At 43.1% G+C, this 20,059-nt stretch overlaps 1 protein-coding gene across 4 annotated transcripts in view; it reads right to left on the reverse strand.

Annotated features, from left to right (window-relative positions):
* Positions 1-1,536: 1,536 nt before the first annotated feature.
* The window catches only part of EIF2AK3 (eukaryotic translation initiation factor 2 alpha kinase 3), a 70,804-nt gene continuing 52,281 nt past the window's right edge, over positions 1,537-20,059 (reverse strand). For 3 of the 4 annotated variants that reach the window (XM_025185612.2, XM_075930964.1, XM_075930962.1), the window contains exons 12-17: positions 19,269-19,418; positions 18,083-18,860; positions 13,417-13,584; positions 12,362-12,463; positions 8,632-8,694; positions 1,537-3,117 (exon numbers count right to left, since the gene is read on the reverse strand). In XM_025185612.2, the coding sequence (XP_025041397.2) occupies positions 2,941-3,117; positions 8,632-8,694; positions 12,362-12,463; positions 13,417-13,584; positions 18,083-18,860; positions 19,269-19,418 (1,438 nt within the window). In that variant the 3' untranslated portion in view covers positions 1,537-2,940. Of the gene's footprint in view, positions 3,118-8,631; positions 8,695-12,101; positions 12,189-12,361; positions 12,464-13,416; positions 13,585-18,082; positions 18,861-19,268; positions 19,419-20,059 lie in introns of all 4 variants that reach the window. The other variant, XR_012904441.1, reaches the window with a different exon arrangement.

Here is a 20,059-nt window from a genome sequence, read left to right on the forward strand (position 1 = left end):
ACCACAAGGAGTCTCCTCATGTAATATATAAAAGGAACTTGCTGTGTCCCAGACATTCAGAAGGCTACCCAACCAACTTGACACAACGGGCTGAAGCAAATATGGAAACATTTGTCACTCCATAGAACTTGTGAGGCTTGCAGTTGTGTGAGATGTTCTAAGTGGTTTGCAATTGGCTAAATAAGTCTCAAGACACTGGAGAACCTAGTAAGGGACATTAAGAATCACTTATCACTACAAGGCTATGGAAACCTCGGGTATGGAGTTCAGCAGCTGCGTAACAGTACAACATTAACAGTTGCAGGTGGCGAGAGGAGGGATTTACCAGAGTTGGAATGTGGCCAGAGAGTGTATAACAAAATCTCTCTGCTGATGAGGGATGAAGTATTTTGGGGCTCAGGTGTGGCTGACAGAAACTCCGCCACAGGGGACTTCACCAGGAGCTGAGTAAGGTGTGTGTGTTTGGGGGTGGGTGGCACCTTGGATGGAAGGGACAGGAGTGTAACCTCCCCCACCCAGCCCTCAGCACCGCCTCAAGTACACCACACAGGGCTCCAGCAGCAATTTAAAGGGCTCAGGGCTCTGGCTGCTGCTGTGGTAGTGGCAGCCTGGAGCCCCAAACCCATTTAAATTGCCAGGCACTGGGGCAACTGGCCCCTCTCCTCCCCCTAGTCAGTCTGACTGTGAAACTAGGTAAATCTCTCAAGGCAGGCAACACATCTGATCCCTCCTGTTTTGACTCTGCTATAGTCTGGTTCCAGAATACCCTCAATCCCACTGCATTTTTCAAACAAAGCAGCTTCCTGAAGGCAATCTAGCCACTCACCATCCAGAACATTTCCACTGGCTGGAAACCAAAGTTCCCTCTAAGTTTTTCCATCCACGTGCAGAATAAGTTTGATCATGTGCACCAATGCACATGCAGGTGGGCACCACCAGTAGAAGCACTGGCTGCTGGCTGTGGATGCTCTGCTAATCAGCTGGTTGGCCACCCAAGCACACAGCTTACAGGGAATATTGCTTTACACCACAAAGAAGGACCTTTCAGGGTACGTCCACACTGCAATTAAACACATGCATTGTCAGCTACTCAGGATATGGGGCTGCTTAATTATGGTGCAGATGCTCAACCTGAGCTCTGAGACCTTCCCCACTTGCAGGGTCCCAGAGCATGGGTTCCAGCCCAAGTCTGAATGTCTACACCACAATTTTAGACTCTCCAAGCCCAGCAAGTGCGAGACAGTGACAATGGCCAGCTGCAAATGTTTAACTGCGGTGTGGATACATCCTTACAGCCTGCTGTTACCATGGCATAAAACGGCACAACTTCAGTCAGACGCTGCTGTCACCTGGATTCAGGTACAGACCTTTGACATCCATATTGTCTGCAGTATACCAACCTGACTCACTGAGAGTCTAACTATAGAGGCATTTTGTGGAATAGGGCAGGGGTTAAAGAGATGGAAAAGGTCCTTATCAAGGAGGAAGACTTCAAAAGATACCAGACAACCCTGTGAGTTACTGGAGTACAGAAAAAAAGCATCCAAACAAAAAGTATTTTTAGTATTAAAATTACTTCTCGCCTTCCATAACAAGCCTAAAAGCTTTTTCTTCAAACTTCCCCAATACACTCATCTCTCGATTAAGACCAGTCTTCAGAAATTTCAGGACAAAGGGAAATTCTCCTGAAAGTCTCAGTGTCCATCTCTGTCTCATGTAGCTCCTTGATCAGCCGATATTTTAGCACAGTTCAAAGTCCCATCTCAGTCTTAGAAGTTAACAAGAATCAAACTTGTCACAATGCAGACTATAAAATTAAATTTGGCACAAAAAATAAAACAAGTTGGAAGATGGGCTTTTCCGTCTCCCTCAGACCATGCAACCTGCCATCTGGGTTGCTTATCACGCATAGTTTTTGTTTTTAAAGCAAGGCACTATAAAGCTTTCAATAAAAAACTTTATTAAATCATTTAGACTTGAAAGAAGTCACAATAATTAATGCACTTCAACAGTATCAAGTGCATTCTGTACACTACCAACCCAAATGGATTGATTCTGCATTTTATAAATAAAAATGAACATATTTACAATGAACAATAAAGGCTTAGTATTAGGCAGTTAAATTAGCAGATTATACAAATGCCTACAGTTGATTTAGAAAAGTACAAATCTACAAGATTACATAATTTCCTTATGACTTAATTGAAAAATTGCAGAATTTCAAGATTTTGATAGATGCTTAATTTTTTACTATGGCTCTTCATAACAGTATCTATAACCTTTTTTTGTTAATTTGGAGGGGGAAGGTCATAAAAAACCTTCTTTTGTCCTCTACAGGATGTACAAAATGCATTCCCTAAAATCTACTATGGTGTGGCAATACAAGCCACCAGTTCTTCTAAAGACGGGCTATGCCTAGTGACCCTATGTACACCTGTGATACTTTCACTTTTGAAATAGTGCAGATTCCCACTTTACCCACCAGGGACAAAAACGGAGTCATGATTTTTCAAAGTTTCAAGATCACCTTCATTTCTTCAGAGAGCAAGTGATCTGGAAATATATTCACGAGGCTTAGAGACTAATTTGTTCTATAAAAATACAGTATTTTAATTCTATTTACATATTACATCTCTTTCCAGTTTCCCCACACTGCTAAAATTTGCTGTATCCAAACAAATGTAAACCGTGTGCTAGACTAATAAACCTATGAGAATCAAGGTAGAAAGAGCAAGGAAATGCAAAAAGTTTAGTTACTGGCTTTCATCTGGTCATCTAAAAATAGTGAACAAGTTTAACTGAATTCCATACAACATGTTTTCTACATAATGTGAGAAATAGAGAATAACTGTTTCAGAGATCAACGTTCTGTAATAGAGGATCCAGCCTGCTGAATAATCACCTTGATCTCTTGAGTATACTCAGGATAATTGTGCCCAATTATTTGCTTGGTTGTCTTGAATGTTTAATTCCAGAGGAACTCATTGTCCGTGACCTCTGCCTAAGCATTGATTTTGCTGGGAGTTCTAAGTCTTCAAATAAAGGATTTTCTATGATGTCTTCTGCCTCTGGTCTTTCAGTGGGACTTGGAGAGAGCATGTGCTTCACCATAGTGTACTACAAGAAAACAAAAAGATGTGCTATGTGACATTTCAGACAGCAAAATTATTTTCAAATGGCTTTGTTACTTCGTGTAACAACTTTAGTTTTGGATACCTGAACGAGTAGGCACCCCAAAATGTTTTTCTAGCAATTTTGTTCATTAATCCTTCGGCACAGAAGCCTAAAACCAGATTGACCCTTGGGTCTAAAGGATGGAAGCCCATTTGTCCAGTGAAATCTGGTCCAAGTTCTTTTATTAAAACAGAAGGGGCAAATAATAATTGCACATTTATAAACCCTGCAAATTCTTAGGCCAAGTTTCCCTTAAGTGTGCACTTAATTAAGATTTAAGGAACTACCGATAGCTAGTCTTAAAAGAAACCTCAATCTGTCAAAGCATGATATAGGTAGATACACCTAAAGCAAGTATTTTAAATAGTTAAAACTAAGTATTTACTGTACCTTCAAGAGAGAAATAAAAAATGTTTAATCTCACTTCAGCTCAGTACTCCCTGCAGATCTCAGCCCTAGAAGTCAGGCTGAAGCAGCCAGGAAGGGAACTGGAAATGAGACTTGCCACTTCTCATGAAGGTGTTTTGCAGATAAGTCCCATTTTCAGCTGAAGTTATTCTACTTCTTTAGAGGAAGACAGATTTGACAGCCCCAACATATGCCATGTGATGCTCCCCCATGATTTTTTTTGCTTACACAATTTTCCCCTTAAAAAGATCCAACTCTCACTGGATTCCCAAGGAGGTGTGTGAGAATTAACCTGCAGCCCAAGTGCCAGATATCTAGAACTCTGTTTTCTGCATTATAGATTTCTGCAATATAGATTTAAAATACAAGACAACCGGGAGCTCGCATTCGGGATGTCACTGAGAGGCTTAGCAAGCTGATCAAACCTTCAGATCGCTACCCCTTCCTGCTTCTCCATGTAGGAACGAATGATACGGCCAAGAATGACCTTGAGCGGGTTGCTGCGGATTATGTAGCGCTGGGAAGAAGGATCCAAGACTTTGGAGCGCAAGTGGTGTTCTCGTCCATCCTCCCTGTTGAAGGGAAAGGACTGGGCAGGGATCGTCGAATTGAGGACGTAAATGCGTGGTTGCGCAGGTGGTGTCGCAGAGAGGGCTTTGGTTTCTTCGACCATGGGACTCTGTTCCGGGCGGAAGGATTGTTAGGAAGAGATGGGATCCACCTAACGAAGAGAGGAAGGAGCATCTTCGCGGGCAGGCTTGCGAACCTAGTGAGGAGGGCTTTAAACTAGGTTCGTCGGGGGACGGTGACCAAAACCCTGAGGGGAGTGGGAAAGTCAGATACCGGGAAGAAATGCATAGAGCAAGGAGCGAGAAAGGAGGACCCATGTTTCGAATGGAGAAGATAGGACGATCAACTGGTTACCTGAAGTGTTTGTACACTAATGCGAGAAGCCTGGGCAACAAGCAGGAAGAACTGGAGGCCCTGGCCCAGACCAAGAAATATGATTTAATTGGGATAACAGAGACTTGGTGGGATGACTCGCATGACTGGAGCGCTGTCATGGAAGGGTATAGATTGTTCAGGAAGAATAGGCAGGGGAGAAAAGGAGGAGGAGTTGCACTATATGTAAGAGAGCACTATGATTGCTCTGAACTCCAGTATAAAGAGGGAGAAAAACTTGTTGAAAGTCTATGGGTCAGGTTTAAAGGAGCAAACAGCAGTGATGTTGTGGTTGGTGTCTGCTACAGGCCACCGAACCAGGTGGATGAGGTAGATGAGGCTTTCTTCGAACAACTGAGCGAAGCTTCCAGATCGCAGGCCCTGGTTCTCATGGGGGACTTTAATCACCCTGACATCTGTTGGGAAACCAATACGGCAGTACACAGGCAATCCAGGAAGTTTTTGGAGAATGTTGGGGATAACTTCTTGGTACAAGTGCTGAGGGATCCGACCAGGGGCCGTGCACAGCTTGACCTTCTCCTCACAAACAGGGAGGAACTAATAGGGGACGTAGAGGTGGGTGACAACCTGGGAAGCAGTGATCATGAGATGGTAGATTTCAGGATCCTGACCAAAGGAAGGAAAGAGAGTAGTAAAATACACACCTTGGACTTCAAAAAAGCAGATTTTGACTCCCTCAGAGATCTGATGGAAAGAATCCCCTGGGATGTTAACATGAAGGGGAAAGGAGTCCAGGACAGCTGGCAGTATTTTAAAGAAGCATTATTGAAGGCACAGAAAGAAACCATCCCGACACGTAGCAAGAGAGGCAAACCTGGTAGGAGACCGGATTGGCTTACAGGGGAAATCCTTGGTGTACTTAAGCACAAAAAGGAAGCTTACAGAAAGTGGAAACTTGGACAAATGACTAGGGAGGAGCTTAAATGTATAGTTCGAGAATGCCGGGGGGTTATCAGGAAGGCGAAAGCGCAAATGGAGTTGCGACTGGCTAAGGATGTGAAGGATAACAAGAAAGGTTTCTACAGGCATGTCAACAAGAAGAAGGTGATCAGAGAGGGTGTGCAGTCCCTAATGGATGAAGGAGGTAACCTAGTGACAGAGGATGTGGGGAAAGCTGAAGTACTCAATGCTTTCTTTGCCTCTGTATTCACGGACAAGGTCGGCTCCTGGACTTCTGTGCTAAGCGACACAAGATGGGAAGAAGATGGACAGCCCTTGGTGGGTAAAGAACAGGTTAGGAACTATTTAGAAAAACTAAACGTACACAAATCCATGGGTCCAGACTTAATGCACCCAAGGGTACTGAAGGAGTTGGCAAATGTCATTGAGGAGCCTTTGGCCATTATCTTTGAAAAGTCGTGGAGATCGGGCGAAATCCCGGATGATTGGAAAAAGGCAAATGTAGTGCCCATCTTCAAAAAAGGGAAGAAGGACGATCCAGGGAACTATAGGCCGGTCAGTCTTACCTCGGTTCCTGGAAAAATCATGGAAGGGATCATAAAGGAATCCATTTTGAGACACTTGAATGAGAGGAAAGTGATCAGGAATAGTCAGCATGGATTCACAAAGGGCAAGTCGTGCTTGACCAATCTGATTAGCTTCTATGATGAGGTAACTGGCTCAGTGGACATGGGAAAGTCAGTGGATGTTATATACCTTGACTTTAGCAAGGCTTTTGATACGGTCTCCCACAATATTCTTGCCAGCAAGTTAAGGGAATGCGGATTGGATAAATGGACGGTAAGATGGATAGAAAGATGGCTAGAAGGCCGGGCCCAGCGGGTAGTGATCAACGGTTCGATGTCAGGATGGAGGTCGGTTTCTAGTGGAGTGCCCCAAGGTTCGGTTCTAGGACCGGTTTTGTTCAATATCTTTATTAATGACCTGGATGAGGGGATAGATTGCACCCTCAGCAAGTTTGCAGATGACACTAAGCTAGGGGGAGAGGTAGATACGCTTAAGGGCAGAGATAGGGTCCAGAGTGACTTGGACAAATTGGAGGATTGGGCCACTAGAAATCTCATGAGATTCAACAAAGACAAGTGTAGAGTCCTGCACTTGGGACGGAAGAATCCCAAGCATAGTTACAGGCTGGGGACCAACCAGTTAAGTAGTAGTTCTGCAGAAAAGGACCTGGGGGTTACAGTGGATGAGAAGCTAGATATGAGTCAACAGTGTGCCCTTGTAGCCAAGAAGGCTAATGGCATATTAGGATGCATTAAGAGGAGCATTGCCAGCAGATCCAGAGATGTCATTATTCCCCTTTATTCGGCTTTGGTGAGGCCACATCTGGAGTACTGTGTCCAGTTCTGGGCCCCCCACTACAAAAAGGATGCGGACGCATTGGAGAGGGTCCAGCGGAGGGCAACCAAAATGATTAGGGGTCTGGAGCATATGACCTACGAGGAGAGGCTGAGGGACTTGGGTCTGTTTAGTCTGCAGAAGCGAAGAATGAGGGGGGACTTGATAGCAGCCTTCAACTTCCTGAAGGGAGGTTCCAAAGAGGATGGAGAGAGGCTGTTCTCAGTAGTGACAGATGGCAGAACAAGGAGCAATGGTCTCAAGTTGTGGTGGGAGAGGTCCAGATTGGATATTAGGAAAAACTATTTTACTAGGAGGGTAGTGAAGCATTGGAATGGGTTACCTAGGGAAGTAGTGGAGTCTCCATCCCTAGAGGTATTTAAGTCTCGGCTTGACAAAGCCCTGGCCGGGTTGATTTAGATGGGATTGGTCCTGCCTAGAGCGGAGGGCTGGACTTGACGACCTTCTGAGGTCTCTTCCAGTTCTGATTCTATGATAAGGGGATGGTTGGATGAAATAACATGATCTTGGTAACTAATTGACCATTCATTTCCAGTTGGAAATAGGTCAATGGAGGGATGATAGGAGTTGCTATAGGGAACTTTCTGGGTGTCTGGCTGGTGAGTCTTGCCCACATGCTCAGGGTTTAGCTGATCGCCATATTTGGGGTCAGGAAGGAATTTTCCTCCAGGGTAGATTGGCAGAGGCCCTGGAGGTTTTTCGCCTTCCTCTGTAGCATTGGGCACAGATCACAGCTGAAGGACTCTCTGCATGTTGGGGCCTTCAAAGTATTGGAAGGCTTCAATATCTGAGACATAGGTGAGAGGATTATTCTAAGAGGGGTGGGCGAGATTCTGTGGCCTGCACGGTGCAGGGGGTCAGACTAGATGATCATAATGGTCCCTTCTGACCTTAAAGTCTATGAGTCTATGAGTCTATGAGGAGGATGGGATGAATGGGAAAAGAAATCTGTTTAGGTGCATGCTCCAACATTAGCAAAGTCACAGCAATTAGACTACAGTAAAACTCCATTGGTCCAGCATCCAATGCTCCGGCATTCCTGATGGTCCAGCACCATCAGGAACCCGGAAGTGCTCTGGCTGCCGGACAACTGGAGCTGCTCTGCGCCAGACTTCCCCGATTCAGCCGCTGCTGAAACTGACCAGCAACTGAATCGGAGAAGCTGGGGGCAGAGCAGCTGGGGTGCTGCCGTGTTGGTCCTGTAGTGCTGCCCCTCAGGGCTGCGGGACCAACCACAGCACCCCAGTTGTTCTTGCGGACGCCTGGGGAAGAGCAGCTGGAGTGCTGCTGGGTTGGTCCAGTAGCGCCAAGGAGCGGCGCTACAGGACCAACCCGGCAGCACCCCAACTGCTCTGCCCCAGGCGTCCCCAATTCAGCCGTTGCTGAAACTGACCAGCAGCAGCTGAATCAGGCCTGAGGCAGAGCCGGACTATCAGAAGGGGGAGCTATGAAGGGTCTGGAGTGGCATTCCCCACCCCCCACCCCAGGCCCCTCATAGCCCCCTCTTCCGATAGTCTGGCATATCTGATAATCTGGCACCCCTTGGGTCCTGAAGGTGCCAGATTATCGGAAGTTTACTGTACACAGGAAAAGGTATCAATCTACAATTTTTTTAGTGATTTAAAAATCACTACTCCTTATTTAATAGATACAGCAGAGTACCTGAAATAGGAATTGGGTTTAAAAACATAACAGCTAAGACTATTTTTTGTCTTTGCTACCAGGTATTTTAGTTACTTTATAATATAGAACTAATATATTTACCTCCTGTGCATATTTTTGAGTAAACAATGGTGGAAACTTCAAACTTCTTACTTCACTTAATGTCTGTAATAATATCAAAAAGGGGTCATTAAACATCTTGCCCATTGAATTATTGTTCTCAAAGTTAAGATACTAAGTTATCAAAAAACATTATACACATAAATTATTCCTGACCGAATTTTAGAATACTTTTAGTACTGCTGACAAACAAGAGAAAAAGTGTAGCGTTTATTAAGACTTACATAATAGTTTAGAATTACTATGCACTTCAATGCACATGGAGGTCACGGTTTCTTATGGGTCACAGTTTGCACTCGGACACATGACAGAAGAGCTGGAGTTTGTAATACTAAGAAACCTAGCCACTTCCCCACAGTAATGCTTTTCTGGTCCAGCTTAATACAGTAAAATCTGTGTTATCTGGCACGCCCAGGGATTAGGGCGTGTCGGTAACCTACAAATTCTGGTTATCTGAAGGGGGGGGGCAGGAGCTGGGATGTGGCCTGCTAAGGGGGCCACGAGCTGTGGGGGACAAATGGGCCGGGATAAAGCCTGGTGGGGGGGAAGTGTAAGTGCGGGGGGGGGGGGGAAGGAGTGGGGTCAGGAGGCAGAGATGGCCTGCTGGGGGGGCAGGAGCTGCAGGGGGAGCAGAGATGCTTGCTTCCAGCTACTGTTTGCCCCTCTCCCAGGTACATGCTGCATATATGTCTTGAGGAGCGGCCTGGCACTTAAAGGTCCAGTTTTCTTTCTTTTTTTTTTTTTAGTATTTGCTTTTCCCGGCATCAGAAATTTGAGGCTTTCTACAGTTTTCTGGATGCTCAAGTTCCGGATAGCGCAGGTTTTACTGTACTGTTCACAGAGCAATATTATGGAGCGTGTACTGCTTGGGACACTTGGAATTATCTGTATTTCTCCTAGGACATTCTAAGTTAAGATAATTGGTTACATCTTGTCGAGCCAAATGGACACTCACACCTACTTCATGTTTATGGACTAATGAACAAATTGATTAATAGTTTCAAAGAATTCATTAGAAACCTGCCTTTTATCTCTATTAAAGTCTATGTTCACTTCATACAGAATGTGCTGGCTCCCTCTAGTGGAAAGACTTTCCCCATTCTAACTATACAGTTACAAATTATTATTAGCAGAAGAACAGTCAACTTAAATCACCTAATTAATAGTAACCCATGACCCACTTGAGCATGCCTGAGAAAGCAGAAGATGCAGCAACTTGAACACAAAATCTTAAACTTAGTCAAATGCTGCTATCCAGGAATCACCCCGGTAAGCCATGCTTCTGGGTGGTGGCTGTCATTCTATCACTGCCAGGAAATGAAGTTTCATGGAAAAGGGTGCTGACATCTTGGGATTACACAGGGAGTTTTCTGAAGAATCCTGCTCTCTTTGTAAGGCTAATTAGATCAGCATTTGGTGTTTTAATTTAAAAGTAACCTGCAGTCCTGCAACCTCACATCTACCTGAGCCCTGCTGCTTGGATGGGGCAGAAGAGGCCTTCACACTCCGAGGCTGCGTCTACACTGGCGCGATCTTGCGCCAAAGCGGCCGCTCTTGCACAAAAACTTGCTGCCTGTCTACACTGGCTGTGTGTTCTTGTGCAAGTAAACTGACGTTCTACTATATAAAATCAGGGCTTCTTGCGCAAGGACTATGACGCTCCCGCTCAGGAATAAGCCCTTTTGCACAACTGTTCTTGTGCAAGATGCCAGTGTAGATAGGCAACATGAATTTCTTGTGCAAGAAAGCCCTATGGTTAAAAAGGCCATCAGAGCTTTCTTGCACAAGAGAGCATCTACACTGGCAAGGATGCTCTTGCGCAAAAGCACATGCCAGTGTAGACGCTCTCTTGCACAACTACTTTAATGCAAGAACTCTTGCGCTAAAGAGTTTTTGCGCAAGATCATGCCAGTGTAGACGTAGCCTAAGTCATCAGTTTTCAGTTCCTTGTCTGTTGCCCAGGTTTTATTGGGGGTAAGGCACTACTGTCTAGCTAACAGGTCAGGGAGAGGCGTCTTATTTTTGGCTACTAGTGTTCAGTCATGTTCAAAGGGCCACTTGAACAGCCTTTCCTTGGCAGCAAGACAGGTGAGTGGGAGCTAGTTCATAGGGGAGAACTTGAGCACAGGATTAATTAAAATGCCATTCTGATCAGGATTATCTGAAGTCAAGGACAGATCACGCACACACACACCCACTGAAGAAAATACAATGAAAACAAAAAAAAACAAGGGAGAGCTCTTCTCAGGATAGAGATTGTCTCTAAGCCCCAGGAGTCTGACTCCTCCACTTACTGCATGGCAAGCTGGGGAATTAATCTTGAGCACCCCAGTTTGCCATGCGCTAAGTGCCTATGTGGCTCCTGCTGCCATGCACTAACAGTTCTGTAAGGTGCTTTCATGGAGCACTGCAGATTTACAACTTGGCTTTCCATTAATGGAATTGCTGGACAGACAAGCTATAGAGGTGGAACCGTGGATGCAACGTGATTTAGGGTCTTGTTCCTAGGACCGACTTGTTTGCTCCTGCATACATGGCAGAAAGTGGACAATGATCATGTTCATTCACTCTATGGGCTTCCTGACTGAGAACAAGGGAAGTTTCAGGGGAAAATGTGTCCCAGTAAATTTAATGTCACTATTTCATATTGAAAAGTAGAATTAGAAGTGGCTTTGGCCACAAGTAACTCAAGTGGCATATAATTACCATTGCTCTCCTGGGAGCATGCATGTGTGAGAGAGATTATATATTATAAAAAAACCATAAACCCTCACAACTTTACTCAATGGAGTGCATTATTGCAATAGACGTGATGCTTTCAGGTCAGACCTACGCTCCAGGGCAGATCTCATAGAAAATTTCAGCTATGCCAAAACAGTTCATGTCACAAAAATAATTTAAGACTACCACACGTGTCAATATATAACCTTGGTGGAAACGACCACCTGACCTTGCCTACGCAGACCTTTACCAGTAAATACAGGAAAGGCTCTCCGTGGCCCTCTTTCTGCTGTGAATGAATTCTCAAGGATCAAGGAAGGGTGTTAGTGTATTTTTCTAAAACAGATTTTCTTAGCAGGACATTTAAGTGGGACTTATGATACAACAGATTGTAGCAGGCAAAAAAAATTAACCACTCCCAATCCATGGTTAATACAACCTATGAACAATGAAGAGTCACCCAGTTGCTGGAGAAGTAGGCAAAGCTACTTTAATATTAGAGTCTGCTCTGACTAGACATCAAAAAGAAAACCATCAGAAACCTTCCCTGGGAATTTTGGAGGAAGGGGAGAAGGAGGAGAGAGAAAACCAGAGGGGAGAAAGGAAGAAAGGTAACCAGTAGTCAACGGATCCAAGAATTGGGTTGCAACTCAACAGCTATCATTTGATCTTTGGGTTGTGCTAAATTCTAGTTCTATAGCTTCCCCTTCGATGGCTTTACACCACCACACCTGTCATGAAGAAATGAAGGCCTCATAATGCAGTTGCCCATATTTGCTCTGCTGTGCAAGTCCTGCATACTGCTCCATGACACTCAGCTGGGAGGGTGACACAGAAACATTTTTTTATTATACTGCAGCCAATTCGGTCACATCTTACTGCTATATCATAATAACCTCTTACAAAATATTTGATAATCCACTTTCAAACAGTACATTTAACCAGAAATGGGGGAACCGAGAATAGTATTTCTGCATAAATGCATACCTACCCTGACCCTCTCCATCTGAGTACTAAAGGGATAAAGCAGCTCAAACAGAATCAGTCCCAATGAGAAGATATCCACTTTGTGTGAATACGTGTTCCCATAAATCTAGAAAATACAAAATTAGGTGGTTACTTGCAGAATTATGTCAGGATGCATCTGTGCATGTGAAATCACTATGGACAACACAAACCAGCATTTAGTTAAACACACACAATCAGTTCTATATAGGGCTGAAGAGGGTGATTCATCAGGTACTATATTCAAATATTCAGATTTTATCTACCTGTCCCTATTATAAGAAGAAAAAGAAATAGTCTTTGCTCAGCAGCACCATTTAATTTTTACAAGTAACCTGTTCATAAGTTTACTGAAAATGCCAATATCAGATTTCCATTCCTACTGACAATTTAATAAGATGAGCAGCACAAAAACCTGAACAGATTTCTGATCACCTGAAGTTACAATCCTCCTCACCAATAAACAGATCAAGGTTCTACATCCTGGGAACCTGCTATATATTGGCCAGGAGCGAGGTCATTATTACCTTCAACTCCTAGGTGGGATTTTCAGTGGGGCCTCAATATGGTTTCCGCTTATATTCATGCAATTTTTCATGTGCACTTTTCCAGCACTACCACCTGCTGTGCAGTTGGTTTTCTGCTTGTGTGAACTCTGTCACCTGTATCTACAGACGTCAGTGCTGGAAAGATGAGTGTACAGGTATGTATACAAGTAGATGTTGAACTCCAATACACCATGCATGCCATGAAGTTGACTCAATTTTCTGGTAGTCAAAAATAAATTAAATAAACTTTAACAAGACACTATTAATACTTTACAAGACACTGGAGATATTTAAGAGTAGATTAGATAAATGTCTATCCGAGATGGTCTACAAAGTACTGGGTCCTGCCATGAGGGCAGGGGACTGGACTCTGTGACCTCTCAAGGTCCCTTCCAGTCCTAGTATTCTATGATTCTATGACTATATTTTTTTAAAGACAAGAAAAGGACTAAATCCATTCATGACACTGCACTGTGCAAGAGAAAAATCTCACCTGTTCTGGACTCATGTACAGTTTGGTCCCAACTTGTCCTGTGTGTCTGGCATAAGCTGGCATTGGAGTAAGAACGGATTCTTCCTCCTCATCTTGGTCCATAGCAGTTACCAAGCCAAAGTCCCCTATCTTTACAATGTCATCAACTGTGAAAAATATATTGGAAGGCTGGAAAGCCAATTAGATGAGAAAAACACAAATTACAAACATGAAAAAGGTCTTTAGCTCCCTATCTACAGCAATTAATTCAGGTAGACTACATTAAAGGTGAACTGCAAAATGAAGATCAATTTACTTAGCAGAGCATACTGAGAATCCCAGCTACTCAGGCAAAAAGCATTCAACATTAGCTGAAATCTCATTTTCTTTAAATCCCTTTAGCTCAAAGTCATTTGAGGAGCTGAACACACTTCACAAGTATCTATTATCAACACCTCTATGAGCGAAATATTTCTGGAGTAAGATTGGGGACAACTAATGGTGCATCCAAACTGCACACTTATTTTATTGGCATGTAGTGTGCCTTCCCAAGGAGCTCCCGCAGCATGGGCATAAATAGCAGTGCAGACAGTGAAATCTCCTGCTTGGATGAGTCAAAATATGCCTGAAGTCTGCGAGTATGTACTCAGGCATGGATTCAACACAGTACTTACTTGCTCAAGCAGTGTCTCCCTGTCTACCCTGCTATTTTTAGCAGTGGAGTGTCCTGCTGCCTCCCTTCCCCACAAGGAAAGACACTGGTGGGGGAAAGGTTCTGGCAAGCAGTGGGAGCTGCCGAAATCTCACACTGATATGTAGCTACACACACCAGCGTGAACACTGCCTGCTTTTACTGTGGCATGCAGCCTGCCATACCCTGCACACTGCCAGAATTAAGGTACACTGTAGACGTAGCCTGAGTCACAGAGCTCCTGATTCTCCCTTGATAGCATGTCTGGGTCAGGAATTGCATCACAAATCAGTGGCTGCGTCAGGAATTGGAAGCCTGTAGTCCTGACTCCCAGTTCCCTACTCTGACACACACATACACCCCTTCCCCCCCATACTTTCATCTGGGTAGTTTTGACCTAGATTTCAGCAACCCTCTTAACCGCATTACACTTACAAACATCATGGAAAGTTGAGAATTAAGTCCTGCTTTCCTACTGGCAGTATGCTGATTTTAATGGGAAGACCAGTATATCCACAATGGAACAAGGTAATTCCTAATTTAAAACCTAATACTTCCACGGTTTGTGAATGCAGTAGTGAACTACTAGTCTCAGCTTTGCCTCAGCCCCTGCTTAGTAAAACACAATCACTAGCAACAGCTATCGAAATGCAATGATCTCACAAAGAGCAGCACAGGAATGCCTAATAGCTTTTGAAACATAACTTTTTGTTGTGGATCTTTATCTATATGCACAATGCTGCACTCAGAGAAGATCTGTATAACTGGTTATTTCTAAATAACGTACTGTGAGTCTATTCTGTTTGGTCCGTGCCTTCAAAACTTCCTTCTGACATGCTCACAACAGACACGGGCTACTCTTCTGTTAACCCATGTATTCAACACATGAAAGGAGTTATTTTAATGGAGGACAGTTGGATTTCAAGAAAGGGACTAGAAGAAGCAAGGATAGAGGAGATCTCAGGAATGGGGTTATGTGAAGAGATGGCTAGAGGGAGCTGAGTTCTGAAGAGAGTAAGTAGATTTCCTCATCACTAGATAGGAAGTGCTTTGTTAATTCAGTAATCATCACTCCCAGGGCTGGTAAATGCAGCCTCAGGGTTTGTTTCCTAAAATGAATACCCTGTCCTTGAGTTTTAGCGCAGGATAATTACCACCTTGCGAATGTACAGCATCCTCAATCTACAAAGGTATTTATATGGCCCTCATCACCAGTCTATGAACACCTGTCAACTGAAGTGAATGGGCTCCCCCAACTTTCTCTTCCTGTACGTGAGGTATCAAAAATACGTATTTCAGACAGTAGTATGGAACAATGGGCACAGATTCCTCCACTAGTAATTTAGATACCACAGTTGAAGGATTTTTCCAGCTTACGGACATGCAGGAATCTGAAGACAAGATCATACTTCCTCGTCCAATACAATGAAAAGGAAGAAAACATTATGGATGGGGAGAGGGAGGGATTCTAAAAGGAAGGGGGAATTGGACCCTTAACAACTGATTTTATTAACATGGCTCAATCCCTTCTAATGAAATCTAAATGTGACATCTCTCACCAATTTAGAAAATAGCATAAATTCCTTTTACCTTGAACCAAGGCCAGCTCTGATCAATATGAGCCTTAAATACCTGTATTTACAATGAACAGTTCTGCAATTACACAGTCACTACCTGTAACTGTGGGTACAAATTTAAAACCTCTTAGATAAACCACAACAATAGGTTAAGATTTGTTCCAGTACGTTTCAAGAACCACAGTAAAGTGAATAAACTAGCTTGTTGATTCTACCAAGAAAACTAATAAGCTTCCTTGTAAAATAGAATCCAGAGTTGCAAGATACAGCTTTTAGACATTCTTTATATATACTCTCAGGTTTTTTGGGTAAATAAAGTGGTCTGTTCAATGACATACCAATAATGCTTGTCATACTAAGCAAGAATTTAGAAACAGGAGAGATTTAGAATATTTTGTCCACCTCCTTGCCAGTGTCTGTAAAATTTTAAGGAGGTCCCTGAAAGATTCCAACTCAACTGCTGGTTTAGAGAGCAGAGCTTCAACTCAATTTCTGCAGAGCTTCAGTTATCTTGTACTGGAGAATCAGTGCAAACACTGATCTCAATGAAAAGTTCTGCAAAAGCTATAAGATATCTATAGTGTTATTATTAGGGATGTCAACATGTAGACGACTACACGATTAACCAATAAGCCTGAGTTTATCGGTTAATCTTGTCAACTACACACATTCCCATCTCCCCCCTGACTTGCTGCCTCTGTATCTGCATCTGAAAATTATCCGATTTTATTTCTTGGGATTAACATTTCTCTGATTCTTGGTTTAAAAAAAAAAAAATCAGTATAAAAAAAGTTTGCTGGTCCCAAAAATATTTTGACTGGTTCCAAGTGTTTCTAACTCCTGGCAAATTTTTTGCTGTTGTAACTGAATTTCAATTAGGTCTGTAAAATGTTGGTAGTTTCACAAACCTTAACATTCTTCGCAATTGTCTCAATCTAATTAGATATTTCAGTTCCTTGCTTCAGTTGAGGTCAAATACTTACTTCCATGTTTGAGGAGCTATAAACATTGCAGATAAGTGGTGGGTGAGGGGGAAATAGTGGACTTTATCTTGTTCTTCCAAATTCAATATTTGCTCCACTTAATTAGGCAATGACAGCTCCTCAAACGAAAAGGACTTACCTCTGGTGTTAGCAGTTTTTTAGAATTCATTGGGAGAAGGATCCCCAGAGTGAAGTAAAATTATACCTAAGTTTTTATATGCATCAGCAAATACTGGTGTTGTAAAATAACGATTCTAACACTAGAAATTCTAGAGCTAGCAGCCACTAAAGTCAGTTCAGAATTTCAGTGAAGGGGGAAGGATACAGTGGGAAATTAAAATGATCCAATTTTAAATGTGAGACCTCAATAGATCAAACTACCAGAACTAGAAACAAACACTAACAACTTTCTCATGGAAAATATCATTCACTTCTAGTTCTGATGCTTTAATAGATATTAGACATCGAAACCCTCAGATCAGTTGTACTGGGTTTCTGGCACTGGTCCAGGACTTCGGCTGCAAGTAGTTTAATTTTTAGTTGTGCAGTTTCAGCACTTTTTCCCTTTTAGAACCAGAATTCCAAAGAAGTATCACCATAGCAAAAACAAGATAGATAAATAGTATTAGCTGGTTCACTCTGAATTGTAGAACTGATTTCAAAATGGAAACTAATCATGCCCTCTAGTTCAACAACAAGCTAAGATAAGATGTATCGTTCACTGGAAACAGAGTGAATGAAGGCAGGTTATAACGAATGCAGCTTAACTGTGTCTAGTAGGAATAAGCCTGTAGATGGGAAATCTTCATAGCCATAATTAATGGCAATATTTACCCCACCTGGACAAGTATTTCCAAAGCACTATTCAAACATTGACTAATCCTCTCAATACCCTGTCAAAGCAGGAGATCCTGTTGAGGTAGCAGACAGTGAAAACACAGGGCTTGGCTTCACTGCAGTCATATCCTGAGATATAACTCAAGTGGTACCTCTAACTCTCTCTCATACACATACAAAACCCAAGCTAGCTTAAAGTGGTGCTTTAAACTTGAGTTAATTGGCCCATCTGGGTGTGTGGGTTGAAGCTCAAGAGGTGCTGAAGCACAAATTAATAGTGCAGTGGGGAATCAGCTACTCCATGCTATTAATACCCTTTGTGCAGCCCATGCGTTGTTTTGCAATGTGACCATTCTCACTTGAGCCAGGTTAACTGAAGAGGAGTTAACTACAATGCACACAATTTGTGCTACCATTGCAGCAAAGACAAGGCCACAGAAGGGGAGAGAGAGGACATCTGGCCAAGGACACCTTGAGTTGAGACACAGCCAGGTGTACAATTCAGGAGCTCCAAGCTTTCAGTGGTGCACACTGCTCATTAGATCATGCCGGCTAGCCAAAAGGATAAGATCTGGATAGCATTCTTTATCAGTACAAACCTTGAGGTCCCTGTGCATTAGTCCTTTACTGTGAAGAAACTGAACTGCCTCAGCTATCTGCAGGAATATCTGAAGACACTCTGCTCTTTCCCTCTCCTCTATCGTGCATCTTCTACTCATCCAGTCTTTGAGGTTTTCCTTCCTGCACAGCTGCATTTGGATATAGAGGTACACTTTTGGTGAGGTGGGTTTGACTTTTTCTGCAGTACTTTTAGTAAAGTCCAGACTTAAGCTTGTAGGTCTTGGTGGAGAAACAGACAGAGAGCTTCCGGAAGGAGATTTCCTATTATCAGATCCCTTTGTACTTGTTGCTTTTTCTTCACAATGGCAGTAGTCACGTGAAGCATCACTTCTGTTACCATCCTTACTCGAAGTGTTATCACAGCCAGAATCCTCAAACACAATGGAGGATGAGGTCCTCTCTCTCAACTGCACGATAGGCCCAGCTGGAGGATAAAGTTCAATGGAGTGGCCTGGATCAGCATCATCAACAGTACTATCCTCAATATCACAGTCTGTAAGGACGCTGTCCTGCAGGTTTAACATCAGATCTGTTGACTGGTGCAAGACCTCATTGTCAGTAGCAGAGAACTCCACTGGAGAAATCTGGCTCTCTGATGAATCGGACTGGCCACAGGCTATCCCCACAGAGAAAGACTTAACTCGCTGTGGTGTTGTAGCAATAACTTCAATGTGCTCCTTTGTAGACAATGGCTCTGTTCTAATTTTGAATGATGGACCGTCCATCGGACTGGGAGAACTGAATGGCCAATCAGTACTAAAAAAAGCAAAGTCAGATTAACACTACCGAATTGTGTTTAATCCTCAATTATTTAAGGGGATCTAACAAGCGTTCTATTAGGGTTCTAAAGTTTAAAATTACATTGTAGCAACCAAAGAAACTTCTAATCACACAAAGGCCCAAATGCAACAGTCAAGCAAAGGGTCTCCCATAGGTAAAACACAGAATTTTATCAATCGGCTAGAAGACTAAGGCTGAGTGAAACATTTTAAATAAGATTAACATATTTGTACAATGATAATTAAGTCTATCAACTTCAGTTTAACAACGTATTGCCCTCTCTATACTGGCAGGTCTCTGTATTCCTATTGAACAGAACATCAACCTTCCCTCCCATCACTGAACACGGTATCACTTTCAAACAGTGAAGAAATTGAATGTTACCTTTCATCTTTTATCCATAGTTCATCCATCTTCTCCTGCCATCTCTCAGGTGGTGCTTCCAGCCATGCGTTAAAATATCGAACAATACCTGGGTGTTCAAGTTTAGCTAAAGCTTTAACTTCACGCATCACCTTCTCACGAGCCAATTCCCTAGGATTAAATAAAAATTAACACATTAAGCAGCAGTCTTACTTGGCCATTTCTGAAGAGGATTTAAGAACTGACATTAGACTCATAGACTAAGATCAGAAGGGACCATTATGATCATCTAGTCTGACCCCCTGCACAGTGCAGGCCACAGAATCTCACCCACCCCTCCCAGAATAATCCTCTCACCTATATCTCCGATATTGAAGCCTTCAAATACTTTGAAGACCCCAAGATGCAGAGAATCCTCTAGCGGTGATCTGTACCCCATGCTACAGAGGAAGGCGAAAAACCTCCAGGGCCTCTGCCAATCTACCCTGGAGGAAAATTCCTTCCCGACCCCAAATATGACGATCAGCTAAACTCTGAACATGTGGGCAAGACTCATCAGCCAGATACCCAGAAAGTTCTCTATAGTAACTCCTATCATCCCTCCATTGACCTATTCCCACTGATAATGAATGGACAATTAGTTACCAAGATCATGTTATCTCATCAAACCATCCCCTTCATAAACCCATCTAGTTTAATCTTGAAACCAGATAGATTTTTTGCCCCCACTACTTCCGTTGGAAGGCTGTTCCAGAACCTCACTCCTCTAATGGTTAGAAACCTTCATCTAATCTCAAGTCTAAACTTCCTAC

The sequence above is a fragment of the Pelodiscus sinensis genome, chromosome 5 (genome assembly GCF_049634645.1).
Source record: "Pelodiscus sinensis isolate JC-2024 chromosome 5, ASM4963464v1, whole genome shotgun sequence".
Classification (NCBI taxonomy): domain Eukaryota; kingdom Metazoa; phylum Chordata; order Testudines; family Trionychidae; genus Pelodiscus; species Pelodiscus sinensis.